The 25017-nt window shown below is 60.0% G+C and overlaps 2 protein-coding genes across 3 annotated transcripts; one reads left to right on the plus strand and one right to left on the minus strand.

Annotated features, from left to right (window-relative positions):
- Window positions 1-10724: 10724 nt before the first annotated feature.
- LOC119249677 (kallikrein-1-like) lies at window positions 10725-15203 on the minus strand. The gene is made up of 5 exons (XM_037517144.2): window positions 15174-15203; window positions 12866-13025; window positions 11795-12090; window positions 11481-11617; window positions 10725-10926 (listed from the first exon to the last, which is right to left on the minus strand). The coding sequence occupies exons 2-5, from the start codon at window positions 12871-12873 to the stop codon at window positions 10897-10899; spliced, it is 471 nt and encodes a 156-aa protein (XP_037373041.1). The 5' UTR covers window positions 12874-13025; window positions 15174-15203; the 3' UTR covers window positions 10725-10896.
- A 514-nt stretch (window positions 15204-15717) lies between these two features.
- On the plus strand, window positions 15718-23728 carry LOC119249652 (glandular kallikrein-like). 2 transcript variants are annotated; one of them, XM_037517108.2, is made up of 5 exons: window positions 15718-15877; window positions 21276-21435; window positions 21652-21844; window positions 22010-22149; window positions 23338-23728. In XM_037517108.2, exons 1-5 carry the CDS (start codon window positions 15747-15749, stop codon window positions 23491-23493), a joined length of 780 nt encoding a protein of 259 aa, XP_037373005.1. In that variant the 5' UTR covers window positions 15718-15746; the 3' UTR covers window positions 23494-23728. The 2 variants fall into 2 exon arrangements, with proteins under 2 accessions (XP_037373005.1, XP_037373004.1); XM_037517107.2 differs by having other exon boundaries at window positions 15747-15877; window positions 21558-21844.
- The last annotated feature ends 1289 nt before the right edge of the window (window positions 23729-25017 follow it).

Here is a 25017-nt window from a genome sequence, read left to right on the forward strand (position 1 = left end):
TCTCGGCACTCGGTTGCCTCACATCTGACCCTGAAGCCTGGGAATCCCAGGGCTCCCTTCGGCCAAGGCAGACCTTGTCTGCTCTCCTCCACCCACCCTCACTCCTGTCTCAAGCATCTCACCCCCTCCAGATCCTCCAGCAGCATCTGGGACAGCTTGGATGCCAGGCGAAGGGCAGCAGGTGCCCGGATGCCCGAATTTATAAGCTCCTAGCCCCGCCCAGGTCTGGGGTATGGATCAGGGTGGGGTGAGAAGTGGCTGAGACCTGGATTTACAGGCTGGATGCCTCAGTGGCCGGTGGGGTGGAGGACAATGTGTAATGGGCATTTACTAGGGTGAAGCTTTCGTCTGAGTCTACAAGGAGGAATTCCCTACCTGGGGCAGTTCCGGGGGTCGGGTGGGGGCGAGAAGAGGGGAGAGCAAGAGTAGGAAATCAGAGCCGAAACTGGATTCTAGAGCCATGGCTTTCAGTTCTGGAGAATGAATTCTGGACCTGGATACCTGATTCTGGGTCCACGATTTTAGATCTCTGACTCTGGATCTCTGGGTCTACATCTTGGATCTGATCCTCATTCTGATTCCAGAACCCTGGGCCTGGGTCTTAGGTTCCGGTTGCTCAGTTCTGGATCGCCAGCTCTGGATTCTGAGTCTGGAGGCTTAGAGTTGAGTGTCTATGACCTGAAGATCATGGTGTAGATTTTGGAGTCTTGAATTCTGGAGTTTGGATTCGAAACCGGATCCTGGCCTTTGTGTGACAGACAGGTCTCAGACTTGGGTTGTAGCTCTAGATCTAGACTTACGCACCTTTGCACCTGAAGTCCAGACCAGGAACCCGGAGCCGGATGTTTGGAATCTATGATGTGAGGTTGAAACCTTTATGCCCATTATGTGAAGCCTGGGTTCTGGAGTACAAATGGTAGGTTTGGGAATTTGTGTTTTGAAGCCTGGATTCTAGAACATGTGTCTAGACTCTGCATTGTGCATTTATGAGACTGCACTGAAGACATGAGCCTGGCTTTCACAGTTCTCAGATTTCTAGAATCTCCCCTGTAGGTATGAATCCAGCAATTGGGAGGCCGGAATCTTCACCTGGTTCTTGTAGTCTTGGCTCTGCATTCTGAGGCTTGAAATCTGGGTTCTGTTTTCTGGAAGCTGGAGCTCATCTCTGAGATGACCCAAGGCTTTGGAATTCTATGAGAACCATAGAGGGCAATTGTCTAGAGTCTGTCCTGACTTGTTTAATTAACGAGGAGACACGGCAGGAGGGAATGATCCTATGTGACCCGGTGGAGGTTGGGATCTGCTGTAAGCATGGTCCCTTTCCTGGTCTGAAAGCCATCCCCTTTATGGAAAGCGGCTGCCGGATCAGGGCTGGCTGCTTAGGAAAACAGTGACCACACTCTGTGTTCCCTGACTCCTGACTCCCCACAGATACCAGGGAGGAACAATGGCGTCCAGGTCCCCAGAAGCCGTTCAGACTTTTCAGAACCACACACCCTCAGTCATTCTAGACCTGGGGTCTCAGTCATTCCAAAATCATAGACTCTCGAAGTCTCTAGGCTCCTGACTTTGGGATCCTAGAATCCCAAGAACAAACACATTCTGGAAGTCTAGGTCCTCAGACATCAGAAGAGCTAAGATTTTCAAACAGCGTGGAACCCATGGACCTGCAGACATTCTAGAATCCTGGATCTTCAGGTGCCTGTCAACCCACAGACTTTCAGACATTCTGGATTCCCTGTCTGGAAGCTATTCTAGAAAACCTTTTTCCCTTTGTCCTGCCACAATGGACGCTTGACGTCCGTGCCTGGGGTGGACCCGCAGCTTCGGGCGCAGCCCCTGTTTATGGGGTGCTGGCTGCAGACCACACTGGCCATGTGGCGTGCTCTCTGCGTGTGTTCCATTTACGGCCATGTGTCACTTAATGACAGGGGTGCATGTGCAGAAATGCGTCACTGGGCCGTTTCTTCACTGTGCCAGTGTTGCGGAGGGTAATTACACCAGCCTGGCCCTGCACACACCTGGGCCAGGTGGCACCGCCTGCCGGGACCGCGGGGTAGACAGACGCAGCCGTGTGAGGTGGTGATTATGGCTCCTCCCTAGGACAAGGCCCAGAGAGGGTGACAGGGCAGAGGGCACATGGGCGCCAGAGGAGAGCACCTGGGGAGCACCTGGGGGGTGGGTCACACTGCTTGTGCTCCAGCCACAAACCCTGCAGGGAGCATGTGAGGCTCCTCGGGACACAGATGGGGTCCCCTTGGGCATCTCCCCCACCTCAGCTGGAGCCCTGCGCTGCTCCTCCTCCTGGGACCCCAGGTCTTTCACTCACTCAGATGGCTCAATCCACAATCCTCTTGACATCCTCCTGACCCTGAACTCCAGCCACCTCAGCCACTTGTTGGTGGGGGGACAGGGGCAGCCCCCAAGTGTGTCTCCAGGCTCCTCTCACGGGGTCCTAGCTCTTTCCTCTCTTCCACAGATCCTCTCCCTAGTTTGTTTGTTTGTTTGTTTTAAAGATTTATTTATTTATGCATACAAGAACTAGGGTACAGGCCAGAGATGTGGGGTGGGGGTGTGTGAGAAGATTCACCAGAGACAGAGTGGGGAGCAGAAGAGGCAGATCCGGCAGATCCACTGAAACACACTGTTGAGGGGAGCAGCAGGTAGACAGGAGAGGTCTGCTGTGCCATGTGGTTTCTCCCTGGCCGCCAGGGATCGAACTCATGCTGCGGTGGCTGGCGATAGCTTGATAACGCTGTCTTTAATCGCTGCCCCTCTCCCTAGTTTCCCATCTCAGGGACAGCCCCACCGGGTCTTGCACCCCTCGTCCCCTCCAGCCCTAGTCCCTCTGGCCCCCTTCCCTCTGCCTATCCCCTTCTCTCTCCCCAGGGCCTGGCTGCAGCTCAGGCCTCAGCTCTGGGCCTGGACTCCCCAGCGGCCCACCCTGTGGCCTGTCCCTTCCCTGCATGGCTCCAGAGGTCTCTCCACACTCAGGACTGACCCCAACTCCTACCTCCCCCACAGAGGCCTTCCCAGGCCATCCCCAGCCCCCCTTGGACAAGGTCCCAGGCCTCTGAGCGCCCTGGTGGGCGGGCCTCATCTGGAAGCCCCTCCAGGGATGCAGCCCAGTGGCCTGTCTCACAGCTGGGTTCATTGTGGAGGGTCCAGGGCAGGGCGATGTCCCAGGGCTCTGGAAGCCCCTGGGCTGAACCCTCGCCCGCGCCTGCTCTCTTGGGAGGGCCTGGTAAGTGTCTCCCTTGTCTGGGCTTCAGTTTCTCCTCCTTAAAACTGGAAAATTGGAGGACGCCCTTATAAAGTTTTGCAAGGAGTGACCTAAGAGTCAATGCCCCCAAGGAGATAAGAACACAGGGCAAACAATGGTTTTAGCTCCACCCCTTTCTACACTGGAGCGGGGAGGGCCCAGTCATTCAAGGTCAGCCAAGCCAAGGGAGGGAGGAGGGGGCGCAGGAGTGAGAGAAGGGTCCTGGGGATTTTGTCAGTGCTGGGGTGCGAAGCCTCACCTCCCGAGTGGCTTGGGGTGGGAATGGGGTGACACTGGTGGCAGGGGGTCTGGGCAGGGTAATTGGCCTGCAACAGGGGTGTAAATCATAAATGAGGCTGCTGCTTGAAAGGGCGGTTAACACAGCAGGTGAGTTCTACCCGGGCCTGGAGCCAGGAGCCATGTGGTGGAGGGTTCTAATCTTCTAATCGGCTCTGCAGCAGTTCCAGGAGCAGGTCACATGGCATCTGCACACCTCAGTCACCCCTCCTCGGCAAAGTGGGGATACTAATGGGTTCTGTTTCGGTGGCTGTGCAGAGGCACAGGCCTGCACGCCCAGCCTGGCTCTTCACCAGCGCGGGTCATCCTGGGCCACGGTTCTGGGCCCCGGTGCCGGCTGGCACCAAACCCTGGGCCCGCTGGCTTCTCAGATGCCACCCGCACGGGCAGATCCGGGGCTGAGGTGGGGTCTTTCGTCCCTCATGTGTGGCGTTTCTCTGGAGAGGGAATAGATGAGCAAAGCTCCAACTTGAGCGAGTGACCAGCGAGCCTGGTGGAGACCCAGTGGAGCCCATTTTTCTCCTAGGCTTTACTTCTTAAAAAAGAAAAAAAAGCATTTATTGATTTCTTTATTAGCCGTAACATTGGCTTGCCAGACTGTATGTGATTTAGGGGCACGGGTCACACCTGAGTGTGCTTTCTTAGTCTACCATGTGACCCACAGACTGCCTTTTTTAAAAGTCACTATGCCGTGTTCTGTTTCAGTTTTTATTGGACACCATTTTTTAAGGCCTTGTTAGGGTTTGGGCAGTACAGGATTTCCCCCCCTCAGATGGAGACCCCGTAGCACTCACCCTGGGAGCCCCCTAATCTTCCACCAGAGTCCGTAGTGCTCTACCCCATCTACCCCCCCAACCCCTCCCGTCCCTCCACTTTCTCCTCTCCCCTGCCCCCACAAAGAGCGCAGATCTATCTTCAGCTTTCAAGGGTTTATTCTTGCACTTCCAGGCCGGATTGACTCCTAGGGCAAGTCTGGGATAATCAGGCAGCCTCAAGGACAGTGCAGGGACTTCAGGAGAGTTAAGGAAGGCTCCAGAGATGAGGGCCACAAATTCCAAAAGGAACTGATCAAACACCCCAGGACCTATGACTTTAGGGACTTACTGTATGACCTTGGGGTCAACAAGACATTCCAAATAGAGGGCAATTAAAAAAAAAAAAAAGATACGGGCCGGGACACAGAGACTTAGTTCTGGGCACAGAGACATTTAGGCAGTGAGACCCCCCAGAACTCACCAATCACCAAGAGACCGGTGGAGCTTTAGAATGATTAGAGAAAGAAGGTGTGTATTCCCTGAGACACGACTCCACTTTGGCTTTCTTGCTCCTCCCTGGCCTGGGAGTCCGATTTTATTTCTGTTTCTGTTAGGGGGAAAAGGCTGTCCCAAAGCAAATTCCATACAGGCTTTGTGGACTCCACCCCCACCCCAGGTCAAAGCCAAAGACACTGGGAACTCCAAATCCCATCACCACCCAAGGGAAGGTGGCTGGGACCTGAGGGTGGGGTGAAGCAGCCAGGTGGATACAAAAGCCAGACACGTGGGCTTTGGGGGGGTTCCCCCATTTTGGCTCTCCGCCAGCTCGCAGCGTCCGGCCAGCTCAGAGAGTGACTTTGGGTTTCCAGGTCGTCGGATCGGGTAGGACGCATTAAAGACTTTATTTCCCTATTTTCTCCCTGAGTTGTACATTTTCCTTATTTCCTTTTCTCTTGTAAATAAACCTTTTATTAACCCTTTTGCGTGTGTCTGTAGTAGAGTATTCATAAGTCCCTTTAAAGCGCGCGGGTGAGGACCCACAGCCAGGAACCCGTTTAATATCGGGGTTGCTCTATAACATTTCTTTTCTCCTCTAAACAAACTTCTTCTCGCTTGCTTGCCCGAGCGTCTGCCAAGTTCCTGCTGCGGCTTCGTGAGACACCAGCCCGTGGGGGTCTAGGGGCTGGGCCTCAGCGCTGCCCCTGCAGCCTGGGATCCGCTCCCGGCTGGGAGCCTGGGCCTGAAAACCTACAATTTATATCAGGATGAGGACCCCAAGTTGAAAACCCGCCTCGTCTGTCCTTCCTGTCCTGGGAGTTTCTCGCCTCTAGGTGGCGCCAGCGGGTCTAGTCTAGGGGAGGTTTGCTCCCCGGGGGGAGGGAGGGGCTGGGGGCTGGGGGCCTGGACTCCCGGGCCTGGGGGGGTGGGGTCGGAGGCCTGGACTCCCGGGTCCGGGGGAGGAGGCGCTGGGGGCCCCCCTGGGGGTCTGCAGGTTGGGCTCCGCACTTGTGGCGCCCATAGCAAAGCCGGTGCATCTGGAAGGTTCTCACGCACCTGCTCTCTTTCCCTACGCGCTCTCCTATCAGGCCGGCCGCCTGCCAGCGGGGAAGGACATGCGGTTGCCTGCGTTCCTGCGAGCGCCGGTGATTCTCTCTGGCACCTTAGCTGCTTAGGTTTCTCCTCCGGGCGTTGCTCCTTCCACCGCCCGCCATCCTCCTGCAGGCCACGCCGTGATTTCTGGATGATACGCGCATGTTGTCCACAGCATCCCCAGGCCGGTGGGATAGGGTCCTCTTTTCTTTCATTCTGCCGCCTGCTATCAGCTTAGTCCAGGAACGACACAAATCAGTCTTGATACAGTGAAATCCTAAACTTAAAATTTGTGTACACGGGCCTCCCTGGTGGCGCAAGGGGTTAAGCACCACACTATGAAGCAATTCGCAGCCTCTGCAGCACGAGTTTGATTACCAGCCGTCCAGGGAGCTACCCACATGGCGCAGCAGACCTCTCCTGCCTCGCCTACTGCTCCCCTCAGCAGCGTATTTCAGTCAATCTGCCTGTTCTGTTCCCCGCTCTGTCCCTGGTGAGTCCTCTCACCTCCCCCGCATCTCTGGCCTGTGCCCCAGCTCTTGCATGCATGCATAAATAAATAAATCTTTAAAAAAAAATTTGTGGACGGGGACTTATGGCTAGGAAAAGGCCTCCACACCCCTGTTCCAAAAATATTTCCCTGTTTTCTTGCTGTTGCCCTGAGTGTTTCTCTTTTGGTGTCTGCTGGAAATGTCTTCATGGTCTGAATCTCTCTCCCCTCCCCACCGCCCTACCTCCTTCTTTCTTCCCATTTCGGGTCTCTGTTAACCAGCAGTGGGATTCCCTGCCAGGCAGGAACGGAAAGTGACAATGGATTTTTTTTTTTTTAACAATATTTGCTTCCCCCCACCCCCTCAGGTTGAGTCCCCATAGAACTTCCTTCCCCAAGGCACCCGCACCATCACCACAGTCCCCTGTGGGCTCCTCCCTCCCTCCCTCTGATCCCTCTCCCTCCTCCTCCCCTGCAGGATGTCTCTGGTTTCTAATTGTCTAGCGACACTGGGTTTTTAAGAAGGTAGGATCTCAAATCGCCCTCCCAGCTAAGAAAGGATGACCGAGGGCTGGGTGGAGAAAAAAGAAGTTCAAAGTATTGGTTGAAAAGTAGGTCAGGGACAAGGAATGTGGACTTGGCTAAAGTCTCAGGGACCCCAGGGGGACGCTTATGGGCTCTAGGGTGTCCCCCTAAAATTCATAAGTTGACATCCTAACCCCTAGCACCTCAGAATGTGACCTTATTGGGAAATTGGATTTTGACAGACACAATTAGTCAGAGGGACCCTCAAGTCCAGTAAAACCAGGGTCCCCATAGCAGGGGGGAACTTGGACGCAGAAACAGACCCTTGTAAAGGGAAGGGGGTGTGAGGACCATAGGGAGAACAGGGCCCTCTGGCAGCCAGGGAGAGAGGCCTGGAAGGGATTCTCATTCCCAGGCCCCAGGAGGAACCCAGCCAACCTCCCCTTGACCCTGGACCTCTGACCTCCAGACTGGGAGGGGCTGCCCCTCAGAAAAGACTCCCAGACTGTGGCCATGGTGGCACCAGGAAACAAATACAGAACCCATAAACGCGCTCACGGGGGCCCCTTCACAGATGAGGAGACTGAGGCACAGAGCCGGGGCTTGCCAGAGGCCTGAAAGCAGGCATGTGAGAGGGGCTGACGGGCTCCCCATGGAGGCCTCCTTGGGGCAGGGAGGGATCTTTTGGTGTCCACGGTGTTCCGGGGCGTCCACCACAGGGGGCGCCTTGTGCAGTCCTGGGAGGGCCTGCTGCGTCCTGCCACCAGGTGGCGCCAGGAGCCTTTGTCTTGGGTCTGAGGGAGGAGGGTTTGGGGACAGGACTCAGAATTCTGGAACTCTGCCTGAGGAAGGGGTGGGTCTGGCCATGCAGGGAGGGGAGGCTGGGTGCTCTGTGCTGACAGTGCTCACAGCATCCCTTTGGGGTGGCCACTGCTTCGTCATCTGCCAGAGCAGGGGCTGGGACCCTGAGAGGGGTGGCCTCTAGGTGAGGGTCACCGGTGAGGGATCTCCAGACAGCACCTTAGCTGTGAGCTGCCGCACCGCCCTGGAGAGACAGACCTGCATGATCTCAAGCAGCCCCCTCCCCGCCGGGGCTCCCCACACCCTGTCTTTCCCCCTGTCCCCTCCCCGCCCCTGCCTTCGACCCAGCTCAGCCTCTGCCTCACTGTCCCCAGGTGCCCCCATCCTTGGGGTGTACGGGGAGGCGCCAAGGGTCTCCTATTTACCAGCTGGCAAGGAACCGCTCAGTGTCCTGGATGCCTCAGGACCCAGGAGACTCCTGGGTGAGACAAAGGACTGTTCCTCCCGGGCCCCGTGTGTGCAGCGTCCGGCTGGCCCCCCCATCCATTGGGGGTGGCTTGGGCACCCCCTGGACTCGGTCCTGGTCCAACCTCAGGCTTAGGAGCGCCGCTGGCCGGCCTGCCTGGCCTTGGCCGGAGACAGAGACAGATACCATCTTTATTGGCCTGGACCACAGACAGGGACCCGCTGTGCTCGCTGGCTGGGACGGTAAACAGCTCTGGTGCTGTGACAGCGGGGCCTGCTGTGCAAACATCCTTGACAGGGCGTCCGGGGATGGGCGCTCCTGCGTTTGCTGAGAAGCTGCCCCGATGGGCCGACACCGTGAGAAGTGCCTCCACCTGGCCAGCCCAGCTTTCTCCCCAGTTCTCATGGCCATAGTGGGCTCCGCTTCTGTCTCCTTCACTGTATTTGTTTTTTTTTTTTTTTTCTGGCTTGTCACCAGTGGGGGCTTGGGGATGTCATCAGTCCTGAACAGGGCTGGGGGGCCACGTCAGCTCTCTGGTCTCCTAAACGCCCCCTTGGGCCCTGGGGCCGCGGGCTGTGCCCCCGACCTTGCACTGCATCTTGGGACTCCGGAACCAGGCCCTGAGCCCAGACCTTTATTGGAGAGGGGGCATTGACGTCCGCATGGGGGTGCTCCTCCTGACTTGGGGGGATGGGTCAGCAGGGGTCTCCCCTGGGTCATTGGGTCACAGACTGTGGGGCCCTGGGTGCTCAGTTTTTGGAGGACGGGGTCTCGCAGTGCAGGAGAACCAGCTCTGGGGGCCCCGGGTTTTTCTATTTCTGGGTCAGGGGCACGAAGCATGTGGGTCTGTGGAATCACAAGATTTTATTAGGAAGGAACAGGGCTTGATAAGTAGATTCGGGGTTTGGGATGTAGGAATCAGGTAGCCTGAATGCTCAGGCTTCAGTTTCAGCGGGACAATTGGGGGCTGATGTTGTGACAGAGACAGTCCAACCATGGGGGATCTCACAGCCCCAGGATGCCAGCATTTAGCACCATCCCCAACAGTTAATCAAACTGTCTTACTTCATTTAGCATCATCCCCTACAGTTCCATCCATGTTGTTACAAATGGCAAGAGTTCATCCTTTTTTAAAGCTGCATAGTATTCCATCATGTATAGCGCCTACATTTTCTTACCCCACCGCTCTGTTGCAAGTTTTTTCCATACTTGGCTATCATGAATAGTGCTGTGGTGAACATACGATGTATCTGTCCCTTGGAATGAGCTGAGACCCCATCATTTCATCCAAATGAACTAAGACCCCATCTCCTTTGATCCTGGCAAACTGCACATCTCCAGCGCTGACCCAGAAATCAAAAGTCCACTCACTTGGATAGAGTCGCAATACGCTGTAGGGGTCAATCCCATGATCCTAGTTGAGGGCTTCTCATCACACACGGCTCACCCCCTTGACAGGTGGGAGTAAGCACAAGGGGAGTCATGTGACAGCCAATAACAGTGCTCCCCCCTAGAACACGGTGAATGGCCCCAGGATGGGCACGTGATCACAGCCAGCCAATCCAGCTCTACTCTGGGCCCTTTTCTAACCCAACCTGTCGGGGATGAGTTCTTTGTTCTCTAGTATACTTTTTTGTTCTCTATGACTCAGCTCTTGGAGGGTGGGAGACCCGAGGAAGTAAAAGTGAAAAGGGACAGCAGACCGGGGGAGAGCAAAAGGCTGAAGATGACAGCTGAATCCCTGGCTCCTGAGATCCTGACACCAGCCCACTCTGGGGTGGGGTCAGATGGGGGCAGGGGCAGCACACCCCCCACATTCTTCTGTCTGTCCTCAGGCCTACCCTCCACCACTCTGTGTCCTGCATTCCACGAGCCACCTTTCCCAGCCTCCTTTGCAGCTGGCTGATTAGTGTTTGATGAATGGGAGGCCCTGGGAGGTAGGAGGACCCCAGAGCATCTATTCCCCCTCCCCTGCTTGCTGCTTTGGTTGGGGTCTTGAGCAGGAGCAGCATTCCGTAGCCACCTTGGAGCACACCCCCTAGAGGCCCTGCCCTCCCACTGCTTCCAGCCTCTGGGCCCTGGGGATGCCATCTCCTCTCTCGGTCCTTCTGGCCTGGGGTGGAGCCGCTCCCCGGCCTCGCCATCCCCTGCTGGGCTTCTCAGCCCTTCGGGAAGCAGCCCTCCAGGTGCCTGTGTTTAGTCCCCTCCGCAGCACCTGCCCTGGGCACTCGTCCTCCCGGGAGGCTGACGTCCGACTGTGTGGTGCCCCAAGAGGGAAGCCAACTCGGGCGGCCACAGAGCCATAGGAGCCGCACCTGAGGCCCTGGGAGCCCCGGGCTCGCCTATCTCATGGCTCTCCTCACTTAGGCCAGCGCAGACGCTCCTCACTCCAGCTAGTTCAGGTGAGACTTCCCGACGACCCAAACCAGCAAAGAGCCAGTGAGGGGCCCTCCCCAGGTTGTCAGAGAGACTGGGAGGGGCAGAAGGGGGCAGTCCTGGGCAAAGTGAGGAATGATGTGACAGCAAACCTCACACCCTTGGAAACTGACTATTTTACTGGCATAAAGGGACAGGCAGGGGGTGGGATCTGTCTTCAGTGATGATATCCTTGATCCATTCCGTGTACAACAACACCTTGGTGTAGATGCCAGGTAGATGGCTTGTGTCACACTGTTTGGGTTCCCATGATGCAATTCCTTGAAACACACCTTCACAGATGAGAGGGCCCCCCGCTGTTACTCTGAGACACACAGAGAGAGAGCATGAGACACCAGCAAGCGGGGGGCACTGCCTACGGCGCCCCAGCTCTCACACCTGGGCTCACAGGTAACCCAGTGACTCCCCGCTATGGGGATAGAAACCGTCTCCAGAGCCCACTCGCAGGAGAAGGTGGGGGGATCCATCACAGGGGATCAGGACTCAGGCCCCGATAAGGGTGTGGGATTCAGGGTGCAGACTCTGCAGCGGCAGGGTCCAGGAAGACAAGAGGGGGAGCGGGAGGAGGAGCAGGGCCCTCCGCAGGACCCCCACCCTCAGGGCTCATGTCAGGGTCGGCTCTTCAAGAACTTTCTCTGACCCCCCAGTCAATGTGTATGAGAGGGAGGAGGGTGAGTTGTGACATGGAGGAGGGAAATCAGGTCAAAGGATGGTGGGGTGTCAAAGGAAAGGGGCACAGGGAGAGGCTGAGCAGGGGAGTGACATGGGATTCAGGGGAGACAGGACTGGCAAACTCTCAGCCCTGTGCCAGGATCAGGCCTGGAAGCTGGACGCGGGCCTGGGGAGAGGCTGGCTCACCACACAAATGGGCCTATCTTCCACGGAGCTCATGGTGCACAGCATGGAGTCTGTCACCTTGTGGGCATGAGATTGGGCACAGTTCTCGTTGGGCACCACGACGAGATCCATGTATCGCAGCGTGTTCTGGTGGTGGTCTGCGGGCCCGCGAGAAACGGGCGGCTGAACCCACCTGGTCTCGGCTGCCCTCTCCATGCCCACGTTCTAGTCCCTGGGGCTCAGACCCTGGGGCCCCGGACCTTCTTCCCACTCTCCTGGAGACCAGTCCTCCCCCAGGACACGAGGCCCCTGCCCGCACCACCTCGCCTGCGTACAGGAAGCTTCCTTCAGGTTGTCCCAGCCGGAGGTGTAGCAGGCGCTCCCAATCTCGGGCTCCAGGCTGGGCAGGCTCAGGACTTGCACGAATCTGCTGATCAAGGCCGGTCTGTCCAGGCGGAGCATCAGGAGGTCATGGCTGTTGTCTGCCCCTTGGGGGAGGTCTAACAACCATGGGAGGCTCCAGTTGAAACTGGGGTGCGGGTAGCCATCAGTGATGACGAAATACTGGGCTCTGGTTTCATCTCCATGACAGTTGGCATGTCCCAAGGATACATGGTAACTCTGGTAATCTCTGGGGAGAGAGACAAGGGGAGGAGGGATGAGCAGAGAGGAGGAGAGGAGCTGGCAGGCAGCACAAGGGAGCGCCCCAAAGACAGAAAGGGCCACGAGGAGACACAGAAAGAAGAGCAGGAAAGAGGAACCGTGGAGGAGGTGAGACCTTGACACCCAGAGTGGGGCAGCCCAAAGGCAGACCCAGAGACTCCGAGGGCAGCAGGCACTGCAGACAAGGGACAGAGGAAGGAGAGGGCGCACGGGGACCCCAGGACACAGGGCAACACACAGAGAGGGTCAGACTCAGCAGAGGCGCAAGGCGAGGGAGAGGCAGAAACTGAGGTAGGCAGGGGGCAGGGTTTGAGAGGGGAGGAGGGAGCGGGAAGGAGGGAGCACAGAGGTGGCAGCAGGAGGGGGCAGGGCTGAGCTTAGCTGGGTTGGGCTGAGGGGCTGGGTCCCTAGCAGAGGGTGAGCTGGCCCTCAGCCCCCCCAGGCCAGTGCCCTCCCTCCCACACCTCCCCTCCCCCTTCCTCCAGGCTCCCACAGCCCCAGAGACCAGGACGGGGTGGGGGGACAGAGCCACAGAAGGACATTTCCTGGGGAGATGGGGCCAGGCAGCCACGGAGGGGGCTTCAGGGTCCCCAGTCCCAGCCCTGCCCACCTGCACTGTGACCTGCACCAAGCTGTGCTCCGTCAGCCCAGCCTCCCGGAGGTGACCCAGGAAGGGCCTGGCTCTCAGCCCCCGGGAGTGGGGAGCAGAGACTCCCCTCCAAACTCCCGCCCTCAATACTTACTTGCTCATGCAGTGGGCAGCCGTGAGCACCCACTGGGGGTGCACCAGAACGCCCCCACACAGCAAGGTCTTCTCCAAGTACACTGCTGCCTGCCAGGGCTGGCCGTTTTTGTTACACTTCGAGCCCCCTAAGACCCCGGACTCTTTATAGGGTGCGGCACCTGTGATGGGGTGCTGGGTCAGGGGGTGAAAGGCAGGGGGATGGCACCAGATGAGGGAGCTGAGCTGTAAGGCTGGGGGGACATGGGTCTGAGGGCTGGGGCCTGGAGAGATGGGTGAGGGCATTGGGAATGGCCCAGAATTCCGCAGTGGTCTCTGGGATTGTGGGGGTGATGGAGATGGGAGGGGAAACTAATGCTGAGAACTAAGAACCCCTGGGACCAGGACAGGAGACGAGGCAGTGTATGGAGCAGCATGGGGCACGGGGTTAATGTTCTGGGGTTTTGGACTGGGGACCGTGGCTTCTGAGAGGAGAAGATTCTCAAAAGCAGGGATAGAGGCCCCAAAAAGCCATTCAGAGGTTTGGTGAGGATTCTGGGATTGCTGGGTTTCAGGTTAAAATGTTATGGGTTAAAATGTTATGTTAAAATATTGTTAAATTTATGTTAAAATGTGACTAATGTTAAAGTGTTATCTGAAAAGCATGCCTATCCTGGGAATCGTGCAGAGGTTAAGGAGGACATTTGGGCTGGAGAATCTGGGGGTGAAGTGGGGGACCCTAGATTGGGTGGAAGGTGGCAGCTGGCTGTGATTCTTGGGAGAATTTGGGGTTCCAGGGGAAGAGTAAATCAAGGTCTGGTGCCCAGGTGAGGGGTGGAGCGTGGGGGCTGGTGGGAGGGGAATGACTTCAGGGGAGGTGAGGGCAGCAGGGAATTGGGGTCACTCCCCCCAACTCCCTGAATCTCACCAGACCCCTCCAGGGCCAGCACCAGGCACAGGACCAGGACCCACATGGTGACACGGGTGTCCAGGGCGGGCGGCAGCTCGGAGCCGGGAGCCTCCCTGAGGAGCCTTTAAATCCCTCAGGCCCCTGGGCCCGCCCCTGCCCAGCTGGTGCCCAAGTGTGCCCAGGCCCTGCCCCTGCGGCTGAGGTGCTGGGTGGAGAGAATCAAGAGGTGGTGGGTTCACTGACCTCGGATGCCTGCACCCCAAGGGGCTGTGCCCCCTGCCCAGGGGAGCCTCAAAGGCTCAGCTCCCCCTCCCTGCACTCTGGAGCCCACGCAGCCTCCGAGCTCCCGCTGCCCAGACCTTGGCCTCCGTCCAGGGGTCAGCACTCAGTCTCCAGACAGTGTGGTCAGGGGGCTGCTGCCCCTCACCACTGCCCCTGCCTGAATGCAAGAAGGTGGACTTCGGGGCCTCCCAGGGTCCATTCCCAGCATTTTACAGAGTGGGTCTCGCTGGCCACGCAGGCGACACCGCGATTTTAACTGCAGCGCAATGGGGAGAGAGTGTTTGCAGGGCCGAGTCTCCTGTGCACACCCGCGCCTCTGGGCTCCTCACCGCTGCCCTGGGGAGGCACGCGTCCACCTCAGCGTCCGGCCCTTCCCTGGGCCCAGGGGGCATCGAGGATGCGGCCCTGCGGGCGCTGATGCCACTTTCCCAGGGCAGAGATACCCAGATACCTCATGGGGCCGTGGCCGTGGAAGCCCCCACACATCACCCGTGGGCCTTTCACCTGCGCAGAGCCAGCCCGGGTGCCCGGGGTGGGGGGGGCTTCAGGGTATTTTCCTGACAAGTCTCGTGGGGTCATTGGTCGCTGTCATGGTGGCCGCAGCGGGCAGAGGAGACTGTGCTCAGGGACTCAGGCTCTGGCTCAAGGAGTGTGGCCGTGAGGGAAGGTCCTGGGGCAGCCCTGAGAGAAGCTTCATCTCTTGGGGTCCCGGGCAGGACCCTGAAAACCAGCTCCCCAGTCTCACCCTGTGCGGGACTGAAGCACAGCCCACAATGATCCCTCCCCTCCAGGGTGTCGCTGTGCTGGTGAAGGCAGGATTGGGGGGAATGGTGCCCTGGACAAGAAAGGACGCAGGGGGACCCCTTGCTGAAGCGAGGGTCGGCCTGAGCGCCTCTCCAGTTGGGGCAAAGGTGGGGGGTGAGGGCCCGGGGTCTGAGCAGGCTCCTGAGGGAACAGGGAGGAGCACCCAGAGGGACAGCCCGGGGAGTTTGGGTGCAGGGGGAGGCGCACACAGGCAGGACCTACTCCAGCAGCAGGAGGGCGAGGCTTCCTGAGGGTCCCCGCGGGGTAAGGGGAGCTCCTGTGCTCGGGCCTCTCCCCTGGAAGCTCAGCTCCGGCTGCCCCGCCCCCAGCTCACCTGTGGGGCCCCAGCTGTGTGTCCAGAGCCTGAAAGCTCACGATGTTACTGATGTGCAGACACACGAGGACCCGCCCCGCTTCGGGGGCGCTGGCAGAGACCCCGGCGCTGCGCAGGGCACGCGGCGTTCCTGGGACACCGCAGCAGAGGTTCCCCCACACCCCCCAACACACACCCCCATCCCACCCCCTGCACACCCCCACCCCTTGCACGGGCAGGCCGGGCAGGGTGCACGCTCAGGCTCAGTGGGGGTGCTGCCCCCCGCGCCCTTTGCTCCCGAGAACACGCGAGTGTCGCCCGGGCCGCCACGACGCAGCGGGGCCACGCGGTGTTTACTGTCCCGGCCGGCGAAGGCCGTCGCTGGAAACGCCATCTGTACCGTCGCGGACACAAACAAACGCCCCTAACGGCCACGCCGCTGTGACGTGGCCAGGAGGGAGCCCTGTTAGCGTGCGTGCGCGTGCCGTGACGCGTGCGTGCACGTGCGCGGCGGGGGTCGTGCGCGCGGCCTGCATGCGCCGTCGTGCGTGCGCGCGCACGCGCCCCTGCCCTACGAGGTCCTTGAGACAGGAAATGGCCGCCGTCCGTGTCCAGGGGCTGGCAGGGGGCGTCTGGATTTATGGGAACCATCAGACATGGCCCCCCCCCACCCCGAGATCTTCTGTCCTCTCCGCCCTGGGCCGCTGGGCCACGGGGAGACGCGGGTGAGTCCGCCGGGGGCTGCGGGGCGCCCTCGCCCTCACCTGGGCGCCCATCCGGGCATCTGCGCGGGGTGCGTGGTCCCAGCCGAGGGCTCCCGGGGAGGGGGATTTGTCTGCCTCGGTTTCCCTTATTTCACCCCTTAATTGACCCATTTCGAGTGTTCGTGGAGATAGAGAAAGGGGGGTCTCTTATGGACAGACTCGCGTGCCCGCATCTCCCGGGGAGTCTGGAATATGGGTCGTGCTGGTTCTTAGCCGCCCAGCCGCGGTGAGGACGGTCCCGGCGATGCCCCGTGTCCTGCCCACGGTGTCCTCGGTGTCCTCAGCGCCCCTCGGTGTCGGTATCGCGCCCCTCCGCGGCCCTGGCCTCTTCTTCCCACCACCCTGCCGTATCCAGTCGTGAGCTGGCAGGGGTCGGTGGAGACACTCGGCCTGCAGGGCTGGCCGCGCGGGGTTTGCCCAGAAGGCATGAGGCTCGGCAGTGACCCCTGCAGACCCTGGGGCCCCTGGAGTCGCCCCGCGGTGCTAGAGGAGTGAGCGCACCCCCACCACGCAGCGGTGGAGATGTTATAGGACAGGGAGAGGGGCAGCCCAAACCCCGCAAACCTGCCTATTCTAAATGGGTTCTGCCATCCGCCGCATCAACACAAAACATAGGAGACTTTAATGGGAAGGAACTTTAATACAACTAGGAAACAATACAGGAAAGGCAAATAATCTAGTTTCTAAATGAAGCACCCAAAGTTACCCGTCCCCTCGTGGGTAAAAGTCCATCCATATGGGAATGGCGCAGAGCAAGGCCCCAAAGCCTGCCCCAAGTCTAAAGCATCTTCCAGTGGGGACCCACAGAAAAGGGTCAGAAACTACCAGACAAGCCCGGAAGGAAAAGAGCAAAATCAACATCAAGATAAAAGCTGCCATTGTCACCTCCCCACGGGTCTCACCCACATCTGTGTCACCCAGTCCACGACCAAAAGACAAGCGCAGTTTCTTCACATGTCTCTAGGCTCCATGCGCCTCCTCCAGGTCTCCTTCTGGCTCCATCCTGCTTCCTTCCTCAGTCTCTTCTGCAGCTTCTCCTCTGCCTGCTCAGCTCCACCCTCCCTTGGGTGGGGCAGGGAACCTCCCCCTTTCCTGGGGACCACCCTGTTGCAGAGACACAGGTGGGGCGGTGGGAGCGAGACGGGTGGATAGTCCTGCGGGGTGTAGAATGAACATTTCCTCGACTGGGCTTCCGCAAACAACAAAACTGGGGCACCTGCAGCGAAACAGACTCAGCAAGAAAATCGCACTGATGTGCCGTCTTCTGACTCCACTTGTCCTGGGCTGCACACATCCAAGAGAAGCCATTTCTCTTCACCTCCCAGATGAGCCACATGGGGAAAGTGAGGCGCAAGGAGGGAAAGCGCCCTGCCGCGCTTCCTTGCGGGGGCCTGAGCCAGGAGACAGACTCCCTGCTTTGTTTCTGGGCTTGGCTGAAGGAGATTAAATGGTGGAACCAACTTTCTCTTCCCCGGCTGAGGCCGTCCACGCCGCGCCGCCAGGGGGCGCTGTGCACTGGGACAGTCTGGCTGGGATTGAAATCTGATGTCTGGCACGGGGGAAGGAGTGGGGGGCTGGTGTGGGGGCCTGGACTCAGGGTCTGAGGGAGCAGCTGGGGTCTGGATTCCCAGTTCCGAGGGAGAAGGGGCTGGGGGCCTGGACTCCGGGTCTGAGGGAGGAGGGTTTGGGGACAGGACTCAGAATTCTGGAACTCTGCCTGAGGAAGGGGTGGCTCTGGCCATGCAGGGAGGGGAGGCTGACAGTGCTCACAGCATCCCTTTGGGGTGGCCACTGCTTCGTCATCTGCCAGAGCAGGGGCTGGGACCCTGAGAGGGGTGGCCTCTAGGTGAGGGTCACCGGTGAGGGATCTCCAGACAGCACCTTAGCTGTGAGCTGCCGCACCGCCCTGGAGAGACAGACCTGCATGATCTCAAGCAGCCCCCTCCCCGCCGGGGCTCCCCACACCCTGTCTTTCCCCCTGTCCCCTCTCCGCCCCTGCCCTCTACCCAGCTCAGCCTCTGCCTCACTGTCCCCAGGTGCCCCCATCCTTGGGGTGTACGGGGAGGCGCCAAGGGTCTCCTATTTACCAGCTGACAAGGAACCGCTCAGTGTCCCGGATGCCTCAGGACCCAGGAGACTCCTGGGTGAGACAAAGGACTGTTCCTCCCGGGCCCCGTGTGTGCAGCGTCCGGCTGGCCCCCCCATCCATTGGGGGTGGCCTGGGCACCCCCTGGACTCGGTCCTGGTCCAACCTCAGGCTTAGGAGCGCCGCTGGCCGGCCTGCCTGGCCTTGGCCGGAGACAGAGACAGATACCATCTTTATTGGCCTGGACCACAGACAGGGACCCGCTGTGCTCGCTGGCTGGGACGGTAAACAGCTCTGGTGCTGTGACAGCGGGGCCTGCTGTGCAAACATCCTTGACAGGGCGTCCGGGGATGGGCGCTCCTGCGTTTGCTGAGAAGCTGCCCCGATGGGCCGACACCGTGAGAAGTGCCTCCACCTGGCCAGCTTCTAGCCTTGTCCACAGGACAGTCCATCTCACCCCTGGGTTAAACCCTGTCTGCTGCCCCTGGTTCACCTCTGTCCCCACCGCCCTGGCCCATGCCCCACCTGAGCCTAGTGCCCTGCCCCCTGTCTCCCTGGGGTGTCTCTTCAAGGCCAGATCAGGAGGAAGGGTTCAAGTCCCGCAGAACGTGTACCTGGAATTAGAAATCCTGGGTTTGATTAGGAAGGAGCCCAGACTCTGGGCTTCCGAAGGCAGATGAGGCTGGAGGTGACAGTGAGGCGGGGTGTGGGTTCCCAAGTCTTAGGTCCCTGCAGAATGAGGGAGGAGGGTGAGGAGGACCCTTGGGGATGAGGAAGGAGGCCAGGAGGATCCCGAGGGATGAAGGGAGGAGAGTAAGGAAGATCCTGGGGGATGAGGGAGGAGGTGGGGTGGATCCTGGGGGATGAAAGAGGGTGGGGAAGACCCTGGGGGATGAGGGAGCAGCAGGGAGGCTCCCCTTATATGGGAATGCCTCAAGGGTCTAAGAATCCTGTTTCCTGAGGAGGTGAGGGCTGACATGGCGGTTGAGGCCCAGGTGTGAGTGGCTGGACACATCTTGGCTCTGGAAGGGCAGGTGTGGCGGCTGTGACTCTACCCTGACCGGGGGGGGGGGCATGTGAAGGTACCTCACATGGGCTTGTGCTGCAGTGTTAGGGCTTCAGTTGGGTTAGTTAGGAATGTGAGACTTAGCCACTATTCCTCCATCTTGTGTATAACCGCCATCTTGGTATTTCAAGTTTTGCTTACTCAAGACTAATTAGCCTGCAATCCAAAGAGGGTTTATGACCCCCACCCCACTCTGGTCTTATCTCTGATGGCCAGCCACAGTGGAGCCCAGTAATGGGTCTAATTGGCCATAAAATAGAACTGAGCAATGCAGGCCACTGATGGGGTCAAACTAGCCATAAAATAACTGTGTACCCACCACTATTAAGAAATGCACCTGTGTAATCAATGAATGATGCACCTATGTAACTAATGAATGGCTGCCGACATGATTTAATTTTTAGAAGTCTACTTGTATCCCTATAGAAGATCCCTGTCTCCTTTGTTCAGGGCTCCCGACCTCCACCGTCACATCGGTGCGTGTCGAGGGCCCGGTCTCGAGCCCGCAATAAACTCCTTTGTGCTCTTACAGCGGTTGTCTGTGTGTCCTTGGGGGCTGCACTGGTCGACGCTGGGCACAACAAGGAAGAGCTGGTTTGTCTTTGTTCAGGCCCCGTGTTGCTTAGCATGGGGGGAGCTGGATGTTTTAGGCAACTCTGCTTGGATGTTTTGGGCAACTCACTCTAGCTGAGGCAGCTTCCTTCAGGGATTCCAGAGATGCTCCTTGTCTGTGTAGGGAGATGGCCACTGACTGAACAGTTCTTTCTTCCCACTTCTGGGGGCCACAGTGGTCTCCGCATCTGTCTCGTCTATATCTGGTGTTTTTCTGCCTTGTCACCTGCAAAGTGGGGGGTTAGGGATGTCATCAACCCTGAACAGGGATGGGGGGCCACGTCAGCTCTCTGGTCTTCTAAACGCCCTGGGGCTCCAGGGCCACGGGCTATGCCCCCGACCTTGCCTGAGACTTCCACACACTGCATCTTGGGACTCCTGAGCCAGGCCCTGAGCCCCAGACCTTTATTGGAGAGGGGGCATTGACGTCAGCATGGGGGTGTTCTTCCTGACTTGGGGGCCAGTCAGCAGGGGTCTCCCCTGGGTCGTCGGGTCACAGACTGGGGCCCTGGGTGCTCAGTGTTTGGAGGACGGGGTCTTGCAGTGCAGGAGAACCAGCTCTGGGGGCCCTGGGTTTTTCTGTTTCTGGGTCGGGGGCACGAAGCATGTGGGTCTGTGGAACCACAAGATTTTATTAGGAAGGAACAGGGCTTGATAAGTAGATTCGGGGTTTGGGATGTAGGAATCAGGCAGCCTGAATTCCCAGGCTTCAGTTTCGGCGGGCCAGTTGGGGGCTGGCATCGTGGATGAGATGGTGCAGGAATCGGGGATCCTACAACCCTGGGGTGCCAGCATTTCAGGGCACACTGGGTCTTGGGGGCCAAAGGCCTGGCCGGGGTCCATGTAGTGGAAATGTGGGTGAGGGTCCTGCCCCAACCATCTCCCTCTTCCTGCTCGCCCTGGGCCTCTCCGCTCTGCCCTTCCGGGCCAGGTTCTGTGAGCTCCGGACCTCATCCAGTCTGGCTTCCTCCCCTGGGGTGGATCCGGGGGATCTAGTACCTGAACAGCAAAAGGTCCCGGCTCTCCTTTCCCGACTCCCTCTGGGGATGGAGGTTGTCCAGCCCCCGGCAGCAGGGGCTGGGCCTGGACAGCCTCCGGGCGCCAGCTGGGCAGGGGCGGGACCGGGGACTGAGGCTTTTAAAGGCTCCGTGGGAAGCTCCCGGCTCCTAGCTGGCTGCCCTGGACACTGGTGTCGCCATGTGGGTGCTGGTCCTGTGCCTGGCGCTGTGCCTGGAGGGGTCTGGTGAGAGAGGGCTGGGGGTGCAGGCAGGGACACAGGTCATGTCCCTCGTGCAGCCTTGGTCCCCCGGAATCCTTCCCCTCCCATCAGACAACCAGCCGCTTCCCTCCAGCTCACAGACCCCCAGAGCTGCCTTGTGGCCCCATGTCCTGATCAGGGGGGGGTCTTGCTGTCAGCATTCGTCTCCCCATCCATCACCATCACCTCGAAATCCCAGAGACCACTGCAGGATTCCGGGCTCATCCCAAACCCCCCCCAGGCCCCAGCCCAGCCCTCGGCCCCGCGTCCCTCCGGCCTTACAGCTCGGCTCCCTTTGGCCCAACTAACCACCCCTGACCCAGTACCCCACCCACAGGTGCTGCGCCCCCAGTACAGTCTCGGATCGTAGGGGGCTGGGAGTGCGAGAAGCACTCCCAACCCTGGCAGGCAGCCATTTACCATCATGGCATCCTGGAATGTGGGGGCGTCCTGGTGCACCCCCAGTGGGTGCTCACAGCTGCCCGCTGCATGAAGTCGTGAGTATTGGGGGGGGGCTGGGCGGGCGTCCTGGGAGCTGCGGCGCCGAGCGCAGGCCTGCGGGGTCCCTGTGGCGTAGGCTGGGCCGTCCTCGGCTCACCCTCGTCCCCCGTCTCCCCAGCCATTATCAGGTCTGGCTGGGCCGACACGACCTTCTGGAAGATGAACACACGGCCCAGTTTTTCCAGGTCACTCACCACTTCCCACACCCACAGTTCAACAAGACCCTCCTCGAGGTCCGCTCCCGCTCCCCGGGGGAGGACTACAGCCACGACCTCATGCTGCTGCGCCTGGAGCAGCCCGCGGACCTGAGCGGTGCCGTGCAGGTTCTGGAGCTGCCCACCCAGGAGCCGCACCTGTGGAGCGCCTGCTACGTCTCCGGCTGGGGCAGCCTCCACCCAGCCGAGAGTAGGGCGGGGCGGGCTCCGGGAGGCCGGGGAGGCCGGGGTGGCCGGGGCCTGGGGTCTCGGGGGAGATCGTGGGGCCCCGGGGTCTGAGGGAGGAGGAGGCAGCGGGGCCAGGGGCCCAGAGGCGCGGCTGGCCAAGGTCACGTGGCCACTGCCTTTTCTGCAGCAGAGAAAATCCCCAACCGTCTGCACTGCGTGGACCTCGCCCTCCTGCCCACGCAGCTGTGCCAGAGCGTCTTCATGGACAAAGTGACAGACGTCATGCTGTGTGCCGGGCGCCTGAAGGGTGGCAAGGACGCCTGCAAGGTGAGGGGCCTGCACCCTCTGCGGGAGAGGGAGGCGCCCTGAAGCAGGCCGCACTGCTGTCTGCGCTCCGCTGCCGGCTCAGGCCAGCGCCCACCCCCTGCCCCCACCGCCCGCGACCTGTCCCTCACACCCCTCTCCAGAGGGCAGCCCTGTCCGCAGCAGCACATCTCAGGGAGCCCCTAGCACATGGGCTCACTGGGCGGGGGACAGACCGAACCTGTGAGCACAGCAGGGATGGTGGGAGGACAGGCAAGGCCTGGGAGTGGGTTAGGGGGGTGCCTGGGAGAAGGCTGAGGGGCACAGCGGGCAAGGGCAGAGGCAGGCGGGGCTCTATGTGGGGGGGGCAGGTAGAAAGGGGTCCGGTCTGGGGCCCCAGCAGATCCCGCTCCTCCTCTAGGAGACCCAGGGCCTGTGGGCCTTCTGAGCAGAAGCAGGACAGGGCCCGACCCTGAGCCCAGGCGCCTCTGGTCTGCGCGGGGTCAGAGTGCAGGGTGGGATGAGGAGCGGCCCTGGGGAGCGAGGGCAGTGCTTACAGGTGGGGTGACAGGTACCAGCAACGGCAGACATTGCTGGTACCTGGCTGGGTGCCCCCGGATTTGCTCGCTGAGGGAAGGGGGCAGAGGGACAGAGAAGACTCAAAGGTGATCCTGAGTTTGGACTGAGGGTGCACAAACACACACACACAGACACACATGAAGGGCCCCCCCCCCCCACCAAGCTCCACTGGGGGCCCAGAGTCTTCTGCCTTGACTTCCCGACAACATTCTCCCAGAAGCCTGGGTCAGGCTCCCTGCACCTGCACCGCCGCAGCCTCCCTCCAGGACCCTCACCTCCCAGGAGCGCACCCCTGCCCTGGGGTCACTATCGAGTCCTGCCCTCCCCGCTCCTGGCTCTGCAGGCCCAGGGGTTACTGATCAGAGCAGACTTCCTGGAGGGGACATCTGAGCTGAGCTTGGGGCTGGGGGTTCCCCCAGGTGGATCCTGCTCCTGATCCCCAGACTGAAGTCTGTTCCCCTTGCTCAGGGCTCAGACCCTGACCCCCATTGGGGCTCCCCGCCTTCCGGGAGTGGGGCTGCCCCCAGCCTTTCCCCAGAGCTGAGCCTGGTCTAGGAGCACAGGTGTGCAAGGGCATCCCTGGGCGAAGATTGAGACTGACCCCTTCATTCTCTGTCTCCCCCCCTTCCCTAGGGTGACTCAGGGAGTCCCCTGGTATGTGGGGGTGTGCTTCACGGTATCATGTCCTGGGGCGGCACCCCGTGTGGCAGGGAACAAGTGCCCTCCGTGTACAGCAAGTTACTGCCTCATCTCCAGTGGATCCAGAGCACCATTGCTAACTACTCCTGAACCCCATGCCCCCCGACCCTAATTGCCATATCCCTGCACTCCTAACCCCTCTTCCACCGTGGATGCCCACATCTCCCACCCCAGACTCCATGTTCTCCCGCCCCTGACCCCATGACCCTGAGCCTCTCCTCGCCCCTACTCTGAATGGCCACGCCCCCCACCCCAGAACCCCATGCCCGCCGTCCCCTGCTTGCCCTGCCCTCCCCCACATCCTGCCCCCCAGTAAACTGGCAAACACGTCGAGGGTGCGTCCTCTGGTCTGTAGACCTGAAGCAGCTGGGAATGGCGGCCAAGCCCTGCGCCCTGAGGCGGACCCGACAGGAGCCCAGTGCAGGAGACCCCAGCCTGCTGCAGGGTGGGCTGGCGCATGCGCTGTGGCTACCAAGCGGTGCTGGGGGAGGGGGCAGCTGGGTGTTAAGTTCTTTCTGCTCCTCCTGAGGGGGAGGGGAGGAGGGACAGGGGTCCACTGTGCAACAGGGACCCGATTTCTCCCTCTCCCCAGGGGAAATGGTCTCGCAGGTTGGGGGGAAGGAAGACTGGGGGGTAGGACCTTAAAGGACCTTCTGCAGTGACGGGGCCCCTCCTCGTGGGTGGGTGGGTGTGTCTAAGTAGGAGCAGGGGAGCCCGTGCCTACACCTTTGGGACCCTCCTGTGAACATCAAGCAGCACTTAACACCCAAAGGGAAAGTGTGCAGGAAGCCCCTGTGGGGCTGGGCCCATGGGCACCCCAAACCCAGCTGTGGCCAGACAGAGTGACCCGGTGAGCTGCCAGTATCCACCTTGCACCCACTCCAGAGAGGGCGGTGCCCACATGAGAGGCATGAGCCCTCCATTCTCGATGCTCCTGCCCACTTTCACGCTCTGGGGTCTGCTGCCCTTGTGGGGCTGAGCCCGACTCAGCTCCAGGTTCAAGAGCTCCTGACCAGAGAAGCTTCAGTTAAAAAAACTCCCAGGACAGGAGCTCCCCACCTGTCCCGGCTTCTCCACCCTGGAGCCCCAGTGCTCCCCCGGCCCCCACCCCCAGGGCAGGGCAGTGCAGCCGAGGGACCCTGTGTGGCGACTCTGCTTTGCCCTAGGGACCAGACCCCTCCTTTGTCCTCACTTGTGTCCACTCAGGCCCTTCCCTCCTGTGGGGCACTGCAGGTCTAGGGTTGGGGGGCTCAGACCCTGCCAGGAGGGACCCAGGTTTCTGGACTCTCAGCTGCTGGAACGTGAGAATTACAGGCCACCAGAATTGGATGGGAATGAGGAAAATTATATTTGAAAGGGGGTGAGCTGGGAGGGGAGCCTCAGGGACTGGCCACCATGGTTGCCTTGATCCACGGCAGGTACTCCACCACCTTGGCGTAGACGCCGGGCGCAGGGAATTTGTCATGTTGGTGGGGTCCCATGATCCGAGTCCCTGGAACTCACCCTGCAGAAGGATGGGCCCTGCTTCAAGTCAATCTAAGATGCACAGAGCCAAAGGGGAGGTCGGAAGTGGGGGCCCAGCCTGCAGCACCCCAGCTCTCACACCTGGGCTCA

The sequence above is a fragment of the Talpa occidentalis genome, unplaced genomic scaffold (assembly GCF_014898055.3).
Source record: "Talpa occidentalis isolate TD23 unplaced genomic scaffold, MPIMG_talOcc4v2.1 talOcc4.17, whole genome shotgun sequence".
Taxonomy (NCBI): Eukaryota; Metazoa; Chordata; class Mammalia; order Eulipotyphla; family Talpidae; genus Talpa; species Talpa occidentalis.

What these genes read in the sequence shown, in the direction of transcription:
- LOC119249652 (XM_037517107.2), top strand. Translation starts at nt 15,793, where the DNA reads ATGGGAACCATCAGACATGGCCCCCCCCCACCCCGAGATCTTCTGTCC. An exon ending in TGGGCCACGGGGAGACGCGG is followed by an intron (nt 15,878 to 21,275) that starts GTGAGTCCGCCG and finishes CCCCACCCACAG; the next exon opens with GTGCTGCGCCCCCAGTACAG. An exon ending in GTGGCAAGGACGCCTGCAAG is followed by an intron (nt 22,150 to 23,337) that starts GTGAGGGGCCTG and finishes CCCCTTCCCTAG; the next exon opens with GGTGACTCAGGGAGTCCCCT.
- LOC119249677 (XM_037517144.2), bottom strand. An exon ending in CAACCTGAAGGAAGCTTCCT is followed by an intron (nt 11,618 to 11,794) that starts GTACGCAGGCGA and finishes GCGGGCCCGCAG; the next exon opens with ACCACCACCAGAACACGCTG. An exon ending in AAGATAGGCCCATTTGTGTG is followed by an intron (nt 10,927 to 11,480) that starts GTGAGCCAGCCT and finishes TGTGTGTCTCAG; the next exon opens with AGTAACAGCGGGGGGCCCTC.